The sequence below is a fragment of the Falco punctatus genome (genome assembly GCF_963210335.1).
Source record: "Falco punctatus genome assembly, contig: scaffold_52, whole genome shotgun sequence".
Taxonomy (NCBI): Eukaryota; Metazoa; Chordata; class Aves; order Falconiformes; family Falconidae; genus Falco; species Falco punctatus.
The window spans coordinates 762,975-782,744 of record NW_027660219.1 but is presented as its reverse complement, the minus strand read 5'-3'; the positions used below and the strand labels follow the sequence as shown (position 1 = coordinate 782,744).

General features: G+C 44.1%; 1 protein-coding gene and 1 long non-coding RNA gene across 3 annotated transcripts in view; one reads left to right on the top strand and one right to left on the bottom strand.

The window, feature by feature from the left end:
* LOC308057581 overlaps positions 1-19,770 on the bottom strand; it is a 309,793-nt gene that overhangs the window by 1,502 nt on the left and 288,521 nt on the right. The gene's annotated exons all lie outside the window — the stretch shown is intronic.
* On the top strand, positions 3,440-7,026 carry LOC308057573 (ankyrin repeat domain-containing protein 26-like). 2 transcript variants are annotated; one of them, XM_080411652.1, is made up of 3 exons: positions 3,440-3,883; positions 4,305-4,439; positions 6,024-7,026. In XM_080411652.1, the coding sequence occupies exons 1-3, from the start codon at positions 3,731-3,733 to the stop codon at positions 6,081-6,083; spliced, it is 348 nt and encodes a 115-aa protein (XP_080267778.1). In that variant the 5' UTR covers positions 3,440-3,730; the 3' UTR covers positions 6,084-7,026. The 2 variants fall into 2 exon arrangements, with proteins under 2 accessions (XP_080267778.1, XP_080267777.1); XM_080411651.1 differs by lacking the exon at positions 6,024-7,026 and adding an exon at positions 5,508-5,985.

The following is a 19,770-nucleotide window of genomic DNA, read 5'->3' as shown; positions in this document are numbered from 1 at the left end:
ATCACAGCTAGTTGTTTTAAAAGCAACCCTTGAGCTTCCTGATGTTCGACTTGTTGCAAAATATTCTGAAGCCAAAAGTTAGTATTACAGTTAGTGACTCTCTAGGACCCCGCAACACTGTGGCAAGACTCCCGCATCCGGACTGCCTTAATAGCCGTCTCATTCATTTGCAAACAGTTGTCCCTGGGATGCCTTGCCTGAGTCACAGAATCGGCACAACTAATTGCTCCAGCCAACTGCTCATAGTTAACAGCAATTCCCCGATTAAGGTTTTCAATCAAGGCCACTACACATAGCTCACAAAAATCAAATAACCACATCATATACTGTATCAGTTAGTACCATACAAAGCAATAACTTCCAATCATGCAGTGTGAGTGTATAAGGTTCTGCCATCACTTCAAGAAGGAACATAGCAAATGTATTATGAATCCTCCCTTCCCGCACTGCTTTGCTTAACTCTTTAACAGCCTTGTATTGCACAGGCTGCCACTCTGCAGGTTGATTTGTCTGACAAAATACTAAACATGCCATAGCGACTCCCAAATCCCATCACTTAAGTGTTTCCCACTTGCATTCCTGCCACCAGTCCCTCAGACTCCCTTTCACCCTCCCCAAAAATACAATCAATGCATCAGGAGAGACAAGGGGGTGGGGGAAAGGTCTAGCTCCTTTTCCAGATCTATAGGACCTGGATCAAAAGGTTTATCAGTGTCAATGGAATCATTGTCCGAGTTGCCCTGTTCCCGTGCTTGGTCCTGTGTTGTAAGGGTCGCTGCAATCAGTGACAGAAGCTTTGGGGGCAGAGGAGGTGTGGACGGAATCGCCATCGCTGACTGTGTCTTGAGAAGAGTCGTGCTGTCGGTGGAATTTACAGCTTCCTCTGGTTTAGCACCGTTAGTAGAATTAGTCCACACTTGGCAAAGAGTAGTCAGAATTTGCCACCAAGATGCTAAATGCATTCCCGACACGGAGTTCCCCTCCGCGGCAGCATCATACAATTGGCTGCTGTATGTGCACACTTTCATTCTTTCAAAGTCTCTAAAGTTTCTTGGCTGCTCACCTGTCTCGATGAGTACAGGTGTTATCCTCGGGGTTTAGGTTGTCCGCCTGGTCCAGACAGCAAGACGATCGTTCAGCCAAGCCGTCTCCTCCGGAACGCAGCCCTCTTCCACGAGCTGTCTTTTTTCCGTCCGTATTCTTCCAAGGCTTCGGAACACCACCATAGGGGTCACCATTTGAGGAGACTGAGGCACGGACTCACGGATCTGACTAGAAGACCCTTCATGACTCCATATACGTCTCTTTCTGGGGACGAAGCCTGATTCCCCATTACGGATTTCCCACAGCTCACCTCTCAACTCCGGAGGGATTTCAGGCCGGCTCCTGCTTCCTTTCAGCAGATCAGTCAAAGTTCTGCGGGATTCGCTGCATGTCGCTCAGATAGGCGATTCGAGAGCCCTTCACGTCAGATCCTTAAACGCATCACGTCGGGGTCACCAATTTGCGGCGAATGAAGAGACGGGACGCAGCTTGATGCAAGCAAATGTCAATTTATTGTACAGAAGCACGAGGTTTTATAGACTTTCAGAAGCTGCGCGTTTTAAACAGATTGGTTCTTGAAGCTAAGCCTTGCATACTAGGCAATCCCCGATTGGTGGTTAACTACCATCAATTAACTGCAAGGTGTTACCTTTCCTTGGCGCCATCCTTGGCGCCATCCGTCTCCCACCCCCCTGTGCTCTGTAAACATGCCTCATCATGTTAATTGTTGTCTAGACAAGCTCGAGCTCATCCCCCTCAGCTAACTGATTGCCGCGCATGGTCCTAGTTTGCAGCCCGCTCCTGCACTGAACGAAGATTTCACAGAGAACGTGATGAATGCCTTTGCTTGCAAGTCGAGCTCCATCGTGACCTCTCTGACGTGCAAGAAACCAACAAGAGCTTGTCTCTGCAGCTGTGTAAAGCTAAAAGCAAAGCTAATAGGCTAGAAAATGAGCTTCACCAGTTGAAGCAAATGCTCAGAGAAAAAGCTTTGCTTTTAGAAATGGCAAAAAAGAATTAAGTCAAGGCCAGGGTCGGGCAAAGGAATGTGATCATGCTCGACAACTTGAGAAAGATCCAGTAAGCAAACTTGTAATAAAACAAGAGTCCTTGCAGGAGCGATTGGCCCAGCTCCAGGGTGAAAACCTTTTTACTCCATCAGCAATGGGAAGAGATGCAGAACAAGAGGATCATGAAAGAAAAAATGGTGGATTATGTGCAGCACTGTTTTAATGACATTTTCAGCAAACTTAGAGCTGATACAGAAAAGCAAGTTTATCTAATAGAAGAGCGAAACAAGGATTTAAATGCCAAGTGTACTGATTTAAGGGAACAAGTCTTTAAATATGAGACTGACGTAGTAGAAAGACAGGTAAAGTATATGCGTAGAAAGAACAATTTAAAGTTTGTCCATTCTTGAAATTAGTTTGTTCCTACAATATATCCGGTGTAAGTTATATGCATGGGACCAAAGAATACTGATTTGTTCTGGTTTGTTATGTTTCTCTCGGAATTGCGGAAAGTTTTGGCAACGGGGATATTAGTCCTCAGATCTAAGCAGAGAACAGAAAAAAGGTATCCAAGTCTAAGCTTTGATCAAGAAAGGTGATTCTTCTCTAGAACTTTTTTTCATCTATTTTCCTTAGTCCATGTTATGCCCTATAGAATAGTCTTAAGTATTTGATGGTTTTGATGTAAGTATTGCACTGATGACATGAATGAGAGTGGTATAAAAGGAGGAACCATCCAATACACGAGGGCTGAGAAATGAAGGTACAGAGAAGTGAAGTGGTTGGGGATAGATTTATATGAAGCTTCTATAGAGGGGAAAAAATAGGTTCTCTGTAAGCTGCTATCAAGATTGAAGAGTATTAGTAATGTCCAGCTGTTGATTTCTGTGTGTGTTTTGAGGGTTCTGAGGGGCCTGCCTGTTCCTCAAAGTTCATGTCAGACGGTGACCTTAAGCTTTCTCTTTTATGATGTGTAGCCACACTCCAGCAGTACTGTCAATCATTGTAAACTGTGACTTGCTTTGTATTCTTACTACCAAAATAATGGGTTCCTTTTGAAGATCATGTGAGAGAGTGTGTGTGTGTATATGTATATAGCTATACATATATATGAGCTGTGCAGATTTTTGTAAACCTAATCTATCAGTACTTCTAAAACGAGCTGAGTAAGAAGACTACAAGAGGATGTGATTCAGCATACCCTTAAAGTGTATCTCAAAGGAGCTTTCAGATATTTGTATTCATTTAATTGTATTTGTATAGTGAAGAAACAGAAGAAAGAACAATCTAACACAAAGTCCTGCCTTCAGTCACCAGAGTAATATTTGCAGTCAGACTGTGGCTCTTAGATCACAACAGATTTCTTTGGGTTTTGTTAGGAAAAAAATACCTGATGGCAGTGTGTTCCTGTGTATTGTTCAAGGAAGAACAATACTTGAGCCTTTTTTATGTGTTAGGAAACAGAAATCCTCATGAACAGCTGCTGATAGTCAAAGGTTCTCAGCTGAGAAAGATGACGAGAGGTCATCATCTGCGCAGATGCCTGCTGCTGGCAGGCAAAATTTCATACTTTTGGGTTCAATCTAGACAGGTCTAATTGTATAATAAAATAAGTTAAAGGCGTATTTCATGTTCTTAGAACTTTCTTCATGCTCATTTTACTGTTTCGTTAGGGCATGCTTGGACAACTGCAGCAGGAGCTTGCTGATGCACCTAAAAAGCAATCTATGCCAGAAGCTTCACTTGAAGTTACTACACGCTACCACAGTGACCTGGAGAGAGACAAGCTGCGCTTGCAAAAGGAGTTGGAAAGAAAGTTGAAAACTAAGGTACTTAATGTCTGTAACTATATGAATAAATCTGAGTGTAGCTGTTGAAAGTAGGAGCGAATGTTGTCCTTTTGCACCACCTTTTGCAGTGTTCTTACGAAAACTGAAGTATAGAGGGAACCAGAGGAGCTTTGCAGGAAAGCTGTAGGGTGATTTTGTGTGTGTGTGCATGTCATCTTATCCCCCAAAGTTGTAACCTCATCCTGTCGCTTCTAGAGTATTCCTTCTTCCCACCAGCTCCAGCTGCTGTTCTTGGTTATGGTTCCTAAGGTGTGTTTTACACTCCACATCAACCTTGGCCATAGGTCTTGGATGGGTGGAGGAGAGCTTAGGCCTGTTTCTGTGTAAGTTACTGCATTGTCCTGCGCTCTTGTCTTTTCCGGCCACCTTACTTTTTCTTCTGCCACTGTTGCTTTCACAGACGCAGAAGCAGAACATGCTGGCTCTGACATCCAAGGACTTGCACAGCACGTGGGAGGAGCACTTGAAGTCAAGATCCCACCTTGAAGAGCGCGTTGCTCAGCTGGACGAGGAGAAGGCTGAACTGTTGCAACAGGTGAGCCCAGAAAATTCTCCAGGCACCGGGCCAATACCCAGGAGAACCACATGCACCTTCTGGTCAGGTTCTTACATATCATTGCTTTCTGTTATCCTTGCCATTCAGGCTGCGAGTACCTTATCGTTTGGGGGTCACGGAGGAAGCAAATAAAAGCTAGATGGGTATCTTTGTGTAAGTTCTGGAGTGGCTCTGTTGGGAAGAGTTCCCAGTGTGGTTTGCTATCAGTTGAGCACATCGAGCAAGGCCACAGTTCCCAGTTCTTCCTTGGATTTTGTGTGGTCATCTTCTGACCCCTTGGTTTCTAGGCGGGTTTATGTTTCCAGTGCGTGTATGGAGGAGCTGCTGTATGTTTTCAGCGTAGCGGGAGCTTAAAAGCCTTGCAGAAAAACATACTGAAGGAATGCTGGGTAAATGAACGAGTGCTTGGGAAACAAGCAGCGCCTGCCAGTTGCCAAGGGGCAGCCTTCCCCTTTTCTCCTTTTCTGTAGAGGGAAAATGGAAGAACAAAGTCAAAACAGCTGCCAGCTCTCCTCTGGTGTGGCTGAGAAAACACCAAGAGGAGGAAAACCAGCATGTGGCTAAGTAAATGCCCACACAGAAGAGGTGGAGGTAATGGCCGAGGGGAATAAAATGTTGAAGAACTCCAAAAGATCAGGTTCCTCCACAAGCCCCTGCCTGCTGGTTGGTGGAAGATCCCATGAAAGCTTTGGATGGATCGATGTTCTCCCATGAAGTGCATACCTACGTAATCCCTACTATGAGCAGAGGCACTGCCAAAAGTGTTCTCCAGCATCTTTTCCACCTGTTATGTCTAGAAGAGGATGGCCTTTGCTTCAGGCGAGGGCATCTGTTTCTGTAGTTACATATTGGTCTGTTTGCTGTGAAACCTGAAGGGATGGATGGAATAGCCTCAGGAATTCCGTCCCATGGCATTCTGTGGAACGTGGCTAACGGATAGAGATGTCCAGCAGCTTCTCTGTGGAGAGCGCTAGATGCACAGACTGTACGTAGGTATTTTTCCTGTGCTCTGTGTGCGTGATACATCTTTCTTTTCTCTTTTGAAAGTGCGAGAGTGAAAGAAAGGAAGTGAAGAAGCTGGTAGAGTTGAAACGCCCAGTTGAACTACGTCTGGCCCAAGAAATGAAAAGAAACCTCGATCTGCAGAAAGACTGTAAGAGGTACGGCTTTTTAGCGTGGTGAAGAGGTATCCCTGCGTAGGAGTCATGTTTTATTAAACTTTAGTGTAAAAATAGGTGTACCTAACTGTGAGCAGATGCCAGCCTCGTGTTAGTTCTTGCAAGGTACTTCTGTACACCAGCCCCTGGTTTTCAATAGCTGCCAAAACAACTGCAGATGCAGGTTGCCCTGCAGTTCTCCTGGGAAAAAGGGAGTCTTTCATTCCTCTTTTCAGGTGAAATCTGGACTCTCCAAGTGTATGTGGCACAGGAATACTGTTTTTTCCTGGTAATTCCTGGTGTGTCAAGTACATTAAAGATGAAGCAAGCTGCGTCTGTGCTGTTTACATGAGAGTATGTGAAAAAGTCCAGTTCTGTTCCTTTGCTTCATTGTTTTCATGACTAGTTTGCTGTGCAGGTTGAAGAGGCTGCTGAGCAGAGCTACGAAGGAGCTAAGGGTGTATGAGGCGAGAGGGGGACTGTCCCAGCTGAATTTGCAGGGAGAAGCGAAGAACAGGTATTCTGAAATGGTCAATGAAATTGGCAGATTAAGAACAAAGGTGAGCTTTATTTTGTTTGGGTTATTGTGGTGGTTTTTCTTTTGTAACCTTTGTTCTTTCTTTATACTTCTTTTCATGTTGTTGATTTTGACTACTTTTTTCTTGGCTGTATTTCTGAAATTATTTGGCTGGTTTTTGATGTTCCTTCTATGGTCACAGTAGTAGGCGACTGTAATACTGATGTAGCTCTTAGGGGTAAAGATGGAAGTGTTACGTACACAGCAGTATCTGCGAGGGCGCATCAGGGGTAGGCTGTCCTGCAGAGGAAGGGCAAAGCAAGAGCCACAGCAAGGCTGGCAGGGTCTGTGACCACACAGGCCAGGGATCAGCCCCACAGGCCCTCACCAAGAAGAGCAGAAGAGTTCTGGGGACAGTTCTGGGGACAGTGAGCAGAGTCCTCCAAGAGTGCAGATCACCAGGCCGGTCCATAGGGATGGGCAGGTCTGCAGTCCTACTGGGACGTCACGTCCATGGGTGAGGGCCAGGGCTGAGAGCAGTGAAGGCCCAGCACAGGCCTGGCTGCAGCTTGAGGCCGTGGCAGCATCGTCGGGCTCCGACGGATGCATTCCCTCTCGGAAGAGAGGGGAGTAACGCCACCATCACTCGGAACAACTCTGTGCAGTTGGCCTTGCCCAAGGTCACCCCCTGAAGCCTGTCTCAGGCATGAGTTGAGCAGGAGGCAGGTGGGGGTTTGCTTTTCGGAATGGTGTCTTTGCTTCCCAGGGCACGATGCAGTGTGAGGTGATGCGGAAAAAACCCTGTAACTTGTTGCTTACTAGTAGCTGACTCAGTCCGTCTTTCCCTTGTCATGGAGACCCACAAATGCTTTTGAGGTTGCTCTGGCTGTTCGGTAGCGTGGAACCTTTTAGCTGCTTCTCCGCTCATTACTGAGATAGCTGTGTTTCAAAGTTATGCTCCTTTTTAGAAGATATTATTGTAGAACGAGTCAACTGCCTTGAGAGTGGCTCATTTGTAGTTCACAGGTTAGCAGCATATTTGTGTTCCTGTTGGAAGAGTTATTTTGAATGACAGGGAATGGAATTACGTTTGGGCAATTTTAAATAAGTGTAAAGTTTCTACGTATTTTAGAGACTTTCAAGTGTTGACTCTGGTGGTTTCCCCCTCTTTTTTAAAAATAAAAGATGGTGGGATATCATGTTTTATGGTTAATAGGTATAGACGATGGATGTTTCTGGAGGGGGAAAGAAGGGGATAGAGCTGTAGTTGACCATTGGGACCTATGGGAACTCTGATATTTCCTGGAAATCTTTTGAAAACAAACTGTAGCTTTGACCTAAAGAGACTGTCTTCTGCCACCAGTGCTGTAAAAGCGGTGTTCTGAACTACTACTTCCAGATCTGTTAGCGTAATGGAAGGAAAGGGTATCCGTTTCTTGTCTTGTCAGTTCTGTGACGAAGCTTTGACCGTGTGACAGCATGTGACAGTTCCTCTGAAGCATGATACATGGGTTTTTTTCTGATGAAACCAGAATGTGGCTGTGATGTAACTGGGTATGGGTGTGTTTGATTTCCTATGATCGTATGAACATCTCGCAGAAGAATAGCCCTAGTGCTTTTCAGCCTAGCCCTGCGGGTGTAATGCCGCTGGTTTGGTACCTCTTGGTCTGTGACCCACTGCAGAACTGAGGAAGGATGGGAACCTGAGGAATGCTGTCAGAAATGATGTGAAAGCTGTTCTTGTTTTAAAAGAAGAGCCTGGTTTCGCTTTTGTTTTAACACTGAATCAGCAGATGGTAAATAAATAGTCTTGATGGCCAACTCCTGTACCAATTTTCACAGATTTGACTAATTTTAGATCTCTGTGAGTTCCCTGTTTTTTTCCCCTTTCCTGTCTACAGGTTGATGAACTTTCCCAGCAGCTGGAGATAGTCTAAAAAAGGCATGCAGCTAGAAGCACAAAATCATGATTTGCGAGAGTTGTCCACCATGCGTGGGAGCCATGAAAAACTGGAAAAGAGCAAAAGCCAGCTGAAAGAAGAGGTGGCTAACCTCAAACACCATATGGAGACTAACACGGTGGATCGCAGCCAAATAGAACAATACAAAAGAGGTGGAAGAGTGAGCTGAACAAGAAATAAGACAAAAACTGCAAGAAGTCAATCTGATTTTGCAGGTAAGTTAATTTCTTATGTGTGTCTGTTACAGACTTCTGTTTTGGTTGTCATTTTTAGGGGTGGTGGTGGTGCCTGATTGCATGTGTTACGCTGTACTTCTGTTTTTCCTGAAGGGCAGTGGGAGAAGGGAATATGGTTGGGCAAGATGCTTTCATGTGCGTGCAGTGTGCCTGCAGGCCCTGAATCAAAAACTTGCCAAGGTAGATTTTCATTTTGCAGTTCTTGGAGGGGTATCACTGTCCACTGGTCTGTTCTCATTGTTTATCCTTGAATGGGTATTGCAACTTAGAGTTGTCACAGCCAGGCATACACATCTTCCTTAGTCATTGCACAAGGGGCAACGCTCAGAAAAGAAGTCACCAAAGCTGCAGGGTGGGGGCTGGGGGTGCCGCATCTCCATAATTTCTTTGAGGAATGCTATGCCCTGTCCTACAGAGATAGCGTTCTTCCATCAGTAGCTTTGATGAGTAATAGTGCTAAGATGGGGGTTCTTTCTGAATGAAAAGAATCATTTGGTGTGGTAGTTCCAGGGTTCTGCCCTGGTCGCTGATGGCAGTGAGGAGGCACAGTTGCCTCGCTGAATAGAGCTGGGCCCTTGAAATTGGGTGCACGCAATTGACTGGCGAGGAGAGTTCTCTTTTTCTTTGCGGTGGTTGAAAGTGTGTATCTACTTCAGATGCAGGCAGCCTCCCAGGACAGATTAGAACAAATCAGAGCCAGTCGTCATGCTTTGCTGACAAACCAGCTAGAACACAGAATTGGAGACCTCGAACGTGAATTGGACAGGATAAAAAATACCCAACGAGACAGTATTTTTCAAAAAGAATCCGCACAGGCAGAAGCGGAAAAGTACAAAGACCTGTACCTGGAGGAAGTTAAAAATGGAAGATGCCTAGGAAATAAACTAGAAGGGTAAGTCCATGCATTTTTGGGATGATAATAAGATACTACTTCTTCCTCAAGCAGTTTTCTTCGTTAAATACCTTTTCTACATCTGGTCAGCATTATGCGTAAGATAGCATATTTGTGATGAAAGTACCTTAAGGCTCCCCCCTGTTCATTGGAACTATCTTCATTTCTCTTCAGTGTTCCAGCAGTAACACCACCGATCATGGGCGTTAATAGGATATTTTTGAAGTGGAGTTTGTTTTAACCGGCAGCCTTTTTGCCAGTCTCTAATCTCCTCTTCTTACTCTAAGTATGGCAGAAAAGATAATGTCGTGTCCTTTACTGCTTGAATAAGGATAGGCCCTTCAGAGAGTGGCATTTGATGCTGCGAAGCAGCAACAAAAATCTTTTGGCTTCCATTTTAGCCGCATGTCATAGGTTTCAGCTTTCTTTGGGAAAGGAAGGGTAGCCCAGAGTTCTTATGCAGGTGATGTACCTTTCAGGAAGAGCTATGTAAACACACGGTGTGCACAGACTGCTTTGAGGCCTTAATGCTGAGAAGTCCAAAGTATTGGTTAACTCTTGCTGCTTCTTGCAGGTAGTGTGGCTACCTAGAACTAGGCTCTTCAAAAAACCTCAGATCAAATTATGGACGGTTTTTTTGGACTCTCTTAATCCCTTCCACTTTCAGAAGTCAAATAATAGTCAAAGACCTGGAGGGTAGCTTTGCGGAAGTGTTATTACCAAAGATAATTCTTTGTATGCTTCTGAATGTTTCAGAGCTAATGAGAGACTAGCAGAAGCCAACGCTAAGCTCCTTCGGGAGTGCCATAGAAGCAAACCTTTAATTGCAAGCAGCGCTGTCAGTGGTCCAGTTCTGTATTCAACTGAACTGGGACATATTAGCAACAATCTGGCACTGAATAGAAGTCTAAATCTAGGAGGAAGCTTCCTAACCCCACCCGTGAATACGTTACCATCAAGAAACAGAGTTGAAGCCTATGTGGCTAAGGTAAGCGTTTTTAAATACTGTTCTCAACTAGTGTTGAAGAGTATCTGTAAGCAAGGTTGTGCTTTTCAGTCTAAAGTTAGAATCCATTTCTAGTTCCAAACCATATGCTCTAATATGCTAAACCAATTTGCTCATCAAAACAGTACACAACTAGGTAGTAGAAACGAAGACTTTTGGTCATCAGGGTTATACAAATTTCCAGAAGTGCTCAAAGACCAAAAAATACTGAGTTCTAAATGATGAATTGCGTAACAGGTTTTTTTTTGCAAGTTCTCTTTTGCAAGAGAAACTGTGATGAAGAATACTGTGGCATAGGAAGCTCCCAAATAAGCTCTTCAGTAAAATTTAATGCGGATGCCCCATCCCTGGCAGTGCTCAAGGCCAGGCTGGGTGGGGCTTGGAGCAACCCGGTCTAGTGGAAGGTGTCCTTGCCCATGGCAGGGGGGGTGGAACTGGATGATCTTTAAGGTCCCTTCCAACCCAAGCCATTCTGTGGATGACCTTTTTTAAAACAGCTAACTTTATGATGAGTGCAAAATCCCATCAGACATCTTTCTTTGAGACACCTTTTCCTCCTTCACTGATGTTCATGCTAGCAGTTTCTTCACCGGAACTTGTTTTAGTACAATACCAACAAAGGGATGCTTCAAAAATAGGATGGTATTGATGTGTGGAAAGCAGACTCCACAATCAGTAAGATTGTAAAGTAGGTATGTTTATTCAGCGCTGCGCAGCACGGGGGGTAGTCCCGCCAAAACCGTGCGCGCCTGACATGAAAACTTGCTCTGTTTTTATAAGGCATCTCATTACATATTCATAATGTGTTGCAATACGCCTATACATATGCATTACCTATCCCCGCTTCGTATTAAAATTAGTTCTGCGAGCCATTTCCGTATTTTTTTCTCGACTGAGTTTGCGCAGTGTCCCCTGGTGGTGGTCGTCAGGGGTCCTGAGGATGAAGGCAGGTGAGTCTTGCTAGTTACCCCCACATCTGGCGCAGGCTCAGTAGCGTCCTGGTTTTTGTCCAAACCGCAGAACCAGCTTTGGCTTGTTCTTGCAAGGTTGTAATTGTTCTTTTGACTTATATGGTCATAAAGCTGGACTTACATGGTCATAAGGCTCTTTACTCCCGTATACCTTATCACAACACCCAAGCAAACCATGTAAGATCTGGCAAACAGCTAAGCAGACTATTATTACCCTAAACAGCTAAGCAGACTATCGTAATCGTTAAACTTTACCCTATCTCTCAACCCCCCTCTCTCTCAGTAGTGAATGTTAGTTATTTTTTTCATAGTATTTGTGTTTGTGTCACTTTTCTAATTATTCAGATTTTCTCTGGAAAGGAGGAGACCAGCATTTCAGACATAGAGCCCAGGGAAAAGAAAAGAACAAACCAAAATCCAAGGTCCATTCTCAACTGCCCCCTCAGGTTTTCTTTTTATGTTAGTGAAAAGTTGTAATCATTAATAATTTTGTAAAGTGTCTAGTTCCAGTGAAAGCTTGACTTGCATGTGCTTCTCATAACAAAATAATGGTTTACCTTTTTTGCATAGTTGAGAAGCATGTAACCTTCCAAAACCTTTCTTAAAAGTACTTCCTTGCCTGGCTTTGAGTCTTGTTTTCAGAGTTGTAAGTAAAAAAATGCAGTGTTTAATTTTGGTGTGAAATACCACTACTTTACATTTAGATACTGCAAAAAAAAAAAAAAAAAAAAAGTTAGGGCATGAACATTATTCTTATCAGGGAGACTGCTTTATGAAGTGCGGCAAACCAAAACGAATGCATATGAGCCAGTGGGTGGTGTATTTGTGTGGATGCCCAGTGCTATGCTTGCTTGATTTTATGTCTGAATCGCTACTGAAATAAATATGTTGTAGCATAAAATGTTGAATGAATGCCGAGGTAATGTTTTGAAAACAAGGGAATCCATTGTTTTGAAATAAAACTGGAATAACATATTTAAAAGTTCATTTCTACTCTGACTGCTATACAGACTCAATCAGCAAAGTGTGGCTGGTGACTTTAAGCATAGCATGCTTTTCTTTTCAGATGCAAAACAGGACTGCTAAAGCCTCTCTCATATTTAAAACTCCTCAAACCAAACTATCATTTTAATGACTTCATTTAATTATTTTGTTCAAAAAGTATGTTACACTATTCCGAAGAACTGTTGTCAGGAAAGCATATTGTATTCTCTTGCTGTCTTGCATACTCAAAGTTAATGTCATTCTTTTGTACTTTAGTTGTTTGACATTTCAGTTGTTTTAGTAACTTATTTACCAGTAAACTTTCTGTCTTTATTTTGAAGTTTACAAGGAGTGTGTTTTCTTTTGAGACTGCCAAAGCCAAATGCAGGAAACACAGACATTTCCATATATTTGAAAAGAATGTTCTGAGGTGCAGATTTCGTAAGCCACCCCTGCCTCTTCCCACCCCAAAAAAGTCCTGGAAAAAGTTTGTACTGACAAGTGTTCTGCGAAGAAAAAGGGTGCTTTCCATCCTAGGTGAATGTTGTTTCAGGGCTTGCCTTTGCTCACAAGAGACTGCAAAGCTACAGTCGTGGCAAGCAAGAACGCCTTTGGCTCACTGTGACCTGCAATGATGTTTTAAAGCGTGGGATGGTCAGGATAAGCGAAGTGGAAGGCTGTGACAATCCCTGCAGTGCTACTGTACATACCGCATACTGTATGTGCTTGCACACGTGTGTGTTGTTTTGCAGAACAGGGATAGGGAAACGGTAGGATTTTGTTGCCATCCCTGTTTGAAAGTAAAGCCCCCAACACAAAAGAAGCAAGCTGCCTTTAGACTGCATTTACAGCTCTTGGTGACTGCAGGTGTGTGTAAATATTAGAGAACAGCAGGGTCTTGCATTCCCAGAGCCACTTGAGCAGTGCCGTGAAGACAAGTGTCCTTACTGGTATTGCAGTCATACTCCCAAGCTCTCCTGCTGTTTCCAACCTGTGCGCACAGCCGTGAAAAAACCGGACTGACATTTACAGCACAGCAGGGAGACTCTTGAGTAGGGAATGTTAAAGACTCCGCTACCTATGTTTCAAAGTGGCCACTATACATGATAAATCTTCACAGGAGAACTAGTCGGCACTTCAGCTGATGGTGTCATGAGGCTATTGATAACGAAGCACAGAATGCTTCTTTTAGTGCTTGAACGCTTTGCAGACATTGTTTCTATTTTTTTTTCCTTAATCTAAAATATCTGGCGAGAGAATCAAATTCAGGATGGGTATAAGATATTTTTTAGATGGTGCTGCTTTGCTAATTTTTACAGGAATAAGTTAATACAAAATATTAACGTAATTCCCGATGTCTGTTACAGCTAGCATTAAGAAGGGTCAGTTGCTTTCCTGAGTAGTTTGACAGACTTTACTCACTGTTTTATCCTAGTGAGCTGCCAGATTTGGGATGCCATAATAAGAGTAATGCAATTAGGTTTTCTGCACGTTGTCTGGTTGACTTCTTAGTTAAGAGTTTCTTTCCCTTTGGGAATAAGACTAGACAGCCTGTCATTTGCTATTACTAATTCTGCTTAAGATTATCACTGGAGCTTTTTTTGTAATTAGCTATCTTAGTTGGCTCTTAAATTTTAATAGCCAATTGAAGCTACATTTTAGCCAAGTTCCATACCTAAATTGCATTCAGTCCATTAACAAAGTTGGTTAAAAGGCTCTTAAAAGAAAAGCCAATAGATGGTGGTTAGCACTTCCATGTTTGCAGCAGTAGCAGTACCAGCCTCCAATGAACATTCTCAAGAAATGGCACTTCCTTCTAGCAAAGGAAGAGAACAAAGAATGACCGAAATTTGTTTTGGGAACAAAGGCTGATTATGCAGAATACTTGTAGAAAAAAAGTAAAATTGAAGTGCGTCTTTTCTGGAAGAAGGTGGGGGAGATGCAGAAGGGAGAAATGAATGGTTGTGCTCAGACTTGACAGGTTCTGGAAAAGCCAAATAAATGAAGTTATGTTTTTCTCCATTTCAGCTGATCAAAATTATTAGCAAAACCATCTGAAGCACCTTGTGGTGGAATCGTCACCTTGCTGAGTTTAGTTTGTAAAACATCCTGCCAGACATTAAAAAAACTGTAAGCATGCCAGCACATAGGCTCAGAGCACCGCTTCTCTAGTTGATAGACCCTATAATTTTCTTTTATACTGAAGACCATGGCTGGATACCTCAGCCTCCCAAATAATTTAATGTAACATCAGTCTGAATTTTTATCCCTAATAACACTTGTTTAAATTAGATTTTTCTCCTTTTTTCTTTCTTTAAGGTGTAGACAGGAGATTAACAGCCTTTGGATCATCCCGTGACAAATAATGGCTTTCTCAGACTTTTCTGCTTTTTAAAAAATAAATAAATCTTTACTGCTGTGAAGACATCAAATATTAATACTGCTACAGTTTTAATACAGAGTCTACTAGTTGCTGATGAGTTGTTTCAAGGATGGTTTGCAATGCCCTGTATGTGTGACGATAGGTAAGTATCAGTGGCTTCATTGCAGGAGGTGTGAGGCAAACCCCAGATTATGTCTGAATAATCAGTGTGTGTGTGTATCTATCTATCTATCTATCTATCTATCTATCTATCTATCTATCTATCTATCTATCTATCTGCTTTTACCAGCATATATAGTGGGACATCTAAATTAGAGTTTCCAGAGTGCACCACTTCTATTGTTCAATAAGACTTAGAGCTGGAGCTCTTTGAACATGAGTTGGATCCTGTTGCTTGTAGCTGACCTGCAGAATCAAACCGACTGGAAATGCTCTGTGGCAGTAAGTGCCGGTTCCTTCATCTCTCTTGCTGTTCTGGGGGTGCTGGGCTCTCTGTGACGATGCAGTACTCAAAGGGGGAAGGAATCTTATCTGTCTGAAGGTTGATTTTCACGATGTCCTTTCTCACAGGTAGGGAGAAAGCAGATGTGGTGGGATCAACTTCTTTGGAAATTCCTAGAGTCCTAGTTGATCTCATGGATAGCTTTATGCAACCGCATGCTAACTCACATGCATTTCAGTTTTCTTCCCCCATATTTTCAAGACTGAGCAGCTGAAGATTTAGAAAGGTGATTCTATGAATTCTTGCTTCATTTTAGGCCTTCTTTATCTCTATAGATGATACCTCTATAGCAACAGTTTTGGGGTTTTGCGTGTTTTGTTGTTTGGGTTTTTTTTTCCTTTTCTCCTGAAGTGATGCATAAAAAAAAGGGAATATACTATTTCTGTGAACAGTTTTGCCTGGATGCAGAGTAAGCCGGACAGCTTAGAAAAATGCAGCAGCTCTAATTGGATGCTACAGACTAGTTTTTCTCTGCACTGATGGGCCATGTTTTTAAACATGAAGTCAACCAGCAGTATTGCACTTGTACTTCTTTCTAGTTGTCTGTGTTTCATTTTATCTCAATCCAAACCTGTCTTCTTTCAGACTAGAGCATATCCTGCTCATATAGGCTTTCATGCCAGATTTTAATGCCCTTGCATCTAGGTCTACTGCATACAAATAACTGAAGCATTTTCAAATGGACCTCAAGTTCCACAACTGCCTAAGCTGCTGACAAGTGAATCCTGACAGCTTTTTCTCCATCATTGTGAATGCTGCAACAAGCCAAAATTGAGGTTTTGCATTTTCTCAGGGATATCCCAAACAGTAAAAGAGTTGTGGAGGAACTGTTATTTGATGGGAGAAAGATTGCCTCCCGTATTTCTGCCCCTTGTGTTGGAAGGTCAGCTTTCCAACCCTGCAGACCTTAGCTGCTGTGATGGGTTTTCATAAGTATACTCAAAAGAAAAGTGACAAGAGCACAGTGAGACAGCTGTGAAGTGTAGTAGAAGTGAAAAGAAAATAGACGTTTATGAACTTTCCTGAACTAATTCCTTTTGCCAAACCACTCCAGACAGGAAGAAGCTGGCACAGTGGTAATCTGCATCTGCAGCTCCTGAGAGAAGGAAAATGCTGCTTTGGCAAATGGAGCAAGAAACCTAGAAAATTAAGGATTAATATGTCCATTTATAGAGAAGCAGTGAGAACACAGTAAGATGAAATACAACCAAGGAGGATGCATTTAGAAGACAAAAGAGCCCTGGAAGGGAAGGTACTTAGCTTTGTTCAGAATGCAAACTATAACATGCAGTTCTTGGAACTGGTGAGTTGCGCAGCTGAATGTTAAAAGAAATTAGTTCATACCACAAGAAATACACAATCTGTGCCTTGAAAACCTGAAGGTACTTTTCTTTTCTGCCAGGAGGGGAGTGGAACACTGGATCTACTTGAAAGTAAGTAACCCTCCAGCTAATTTTATCAATCTGCTGCTAAACTTCAACAAAAATAGTTTTATTAATAAACTGAATTCCTTTCTGAAAACAGATATATCTATACAAAATAAAAATGCCTTTATTCCTGCTTTCTCACTAATCTGTCATTATGGAATTGTTTCCTTTGGAATGGTGAAGGTGGATCTGCACTAGCACATGTGCAGTCCCTGACTCACTTCTAATAACGCTTGGTGATAGCCATAGTGACAGGTATAGAGCAAACGGCACCACATTCAGAAGACAATATGGTGCTGAAAATATCTGGACATGGTCTAACAACTAGTTCCTTTTGTCACCGCTGGAGCTGATGATCAGTAATTTGTAGGATTTGGGGGGGTTTAATCAGTGTTGTCAAACCTGGGATGAGGTGGAATTTAAAACTCTCTCTTATCCAGACCAAATGTTATCCAGACTTGATATACCACTTGAGAGACTGACAACATCTTTTGCCTCTGTTATCTTCATACATTAGCTGGTTCCATGTGCGGCAGTGAGTTACCTCACTGATTGCTTATTTCCTTTCCTCAGGTCAAAGCCCTCCTAAAAACAGCTTTGAAACTTGTCATCCATTTCTGGTGTAAGTGCAACACAAGGTTTTCTTTAAATCTGACCAGAATACTTTTTTCTCTGTGTGGAAACTAGTTTTGGGGGTGAATTCCATTGTTTATATGGAAAGCTTGAGTTTTCTGAGGTGGTAGTGCCCAAAATACCATTTGAAGCCGGTAAGAGCTGCAGTTATCCAGTATCACTGAAAATCAGGTTTATGTTCCTCTAAAAATATACCCCTTGCCTATTTTATTTTACTGCAAAGACAACTGCTGTTGCTGTGGCGTTGCCAGATGGAGCTGTACATAGACTTGGGGCAAGTGGGAATGTTGAGGGGGGCGTTTGGGAGGGCAGGGAGTCCCTGCTGGTAGCAGCACTTGCCCTGCCAGGGGACAGAGCAGGCTTTGGGAGGGGGTGCTGGGGAGTCCCTTGTATCGCTTCTCTGCAGGAGCAGCTGTGGCAGGGTTACCTGGATGATGACCTTAATGAGAGGAGGTTTCTTGTGGGGCCTGCATCCCCATGAGAGGCTGCACTTGAGATCTGACCTTTGTTTTCCTTTCACGCCGGGTGTTTCTGGGCCTTGAAATGCTGCTGTGGGCTCAGATGGACAGTTAAGGCAAGGAGGGATTAGCTCCCAGGGACAGGGATGTGTAGTAAGAGTTGGGCTCTCTCAAAACACAAACCAGCTTTGTGGGCCGAGACTAGCAGGACTAATGATGGGCATTTCTGGAGGGGTTTGCACCTTCAGAGCTCTTGGCAAATGTCAGCCAGTTTGCCTGCTGCCCTGCAACTGCTGCTCACTGGGAAGGAGAAATCCTGCTCTCCCAAGTGAATGCTCCTCCCCAGCTGCTTTTCAGCTGACTTTGCCAGCAAGGCTAGAACAAGGGCTGCCCTTCTGTGCAGGGACTGTGGGTAGCACAGAGATGCAGCCCAGCAAGCTTGACAGTGTGGAGGTGCTGGTCTGACCTCCCCAGGGCCCCCTCTCGAGTTCAGGGCAGGGAGGGACCAGTGCACCCACCGAGGCAGAAAAGCTTCTGAGCTGTGGAGAGGAGCAAAGCTGAGCCCAGGGACCGAAGCTGCTGTTACAGACTCCAGTGTCCTGCCTGAAGGGAAGGTTGCTGTCTGAGCTGCTGCCTGTGCTCGGGCAGGGAGGGCTTGCAAAGCAGCGAAGCAGGGAGCTGCGTTCTGTCAGCAGCTGGAGCCTTTCAGAGTCCGCCTGCAAAGCTGCCACTGCCCTTGCTGATGCAGAAGTGTTGCTCACGAGGTGGCTGCCTGACCAGTCTCGTTGCTGGGCTGGTTACCCAGACCTGCCCCTTGTGGAGATGCATCAGTTCTCCTTGCTGCCCAGCCGTTCCTTGTGAAGGCTCGGTGTAGCTAGCTTGGTTAATCCCAGATGTATCTTTCATGAGCTATCATTTGTAAAAGGAGTTCTCAGTGCTGGGGAGAGCAGCCAGGAAAGAAAAAGTTTCCAAAGAGGGCTGGAAATCTCTGTCTTCTAGTCCTAGGGAAATGAAACTGAAGCCATCTTCTGGTGTGCAGCCCAGCAAGTTCCTGTGAGCCTGTCTGGGAGAAATTAGCACCTAGTTAAAAAGGTGGGAGCGGCAGCCAGGGAGGAGGGTTACAAGAAGGCATCTGCCTTGAGGCTGTGCTAAAGGGAAACTGTAGGTACTTGTTTCTCAGCAGTTCAGCTGAGGGCTGCCTCTAGGAAGAAGGTCCTGGTGCCAGGGCATAATTGTCCTTGGCCTGTTCTTTTTTTTCTTTAGTGACAGAGGGTGCCGAGGGCTGAAGGTACCGGCTGGATGCTCAGTGCCCTTCCATTTCCCTCTGCAAGGGTTTTGGGTGGGTGAGAGAGGCAGGCAGCTGTGACCCGGCTGCAGATGTGCTGGGCACGTCAGCCCGCAGCAAATGTGGAGTCTGACACCTTGTGCCTCCTATGGGACAAGACCCTGCTTGTAAGCAGTTGCTGGAGAAAAGCTGGTGCATAATCAACTTCTACCTTAATTGTCCTGTGCAATGTCATCTGCATCTGGGTTCTATCCGCAGAGCTGAGATGCTGTTTTCGCTGCCTTTCAGGGCTGCTACAGGTGCGTGTTTTCAAGATCTGTTGGTCTAGCCAGCATGCTGTAAGGGTGCGGGTAACAAGGTTTGTCAGTAATGCTTCTTGTTCCTATCTTTGACCAGACTAACTTGGTATCATTTTCTACTAAGAAAGCTTATTCTGTGTGCTGCTCAAAATACTGGGCTGCTCAGGCATTAGAGAGAGGAGGGAGAAGCCTCTCCATAGTATTCGCAGCACTGTTGAATGGGAGCTGTTTGCTGGCCCTTGTGACTTTGTCTTTTCCCAAGGAAGTGTTGCTGGACTTGCCTGGTGGGTAGAAAAGCTGAGTCCCTGTGAGATCAAACAGCTTGCCTGGACCCTGGTAGAGCTGTAATTAGGTGAGTGCAAATTTGTCACCTTCAGTGTCATCCTTGGTCTGTCTTATGTGCTGCTTCTGGCATGGGGGGGGTGGGTGGGGCAGGGGGGGAATTATTTTTTTCTGTCTATAGGACAGAGGAAGGGGTGGTGGCTTGGTTAAGGCAGCTGGGAAGGTTTCTTCTTTGTGGCCTGGTTGCCCTGGGAGTCCACATGCTGCTTTGTAAGGGAAGGTTGCAAGGATGTCTTCCACCTTGAAAGGCAGGATGG

Coding starts and splice junctions, on each gene's coding strand:
- LOC308057573 (XM_080411651.1), top strand. CDS start 3,731: ATGCTTGGACAACTGCAGCAGGAGCTTGCTGATGCACCTAAAAAGCAA. Junction 3,884..4,304: donor AAAGAAAGTTGAAAACTAAG/GTACTTAATGTC, acceptor TTGCTTTCACAG/ACGCAGAAGCAGAACATGCT. Junction 4,440..5,507: donor AGGCTGAACTGTTGCAACAG/GTGAGCCCAGAA, acceptor CTCTTTTGAAAG/TGCGAGAGTGAAAGAAAGGA.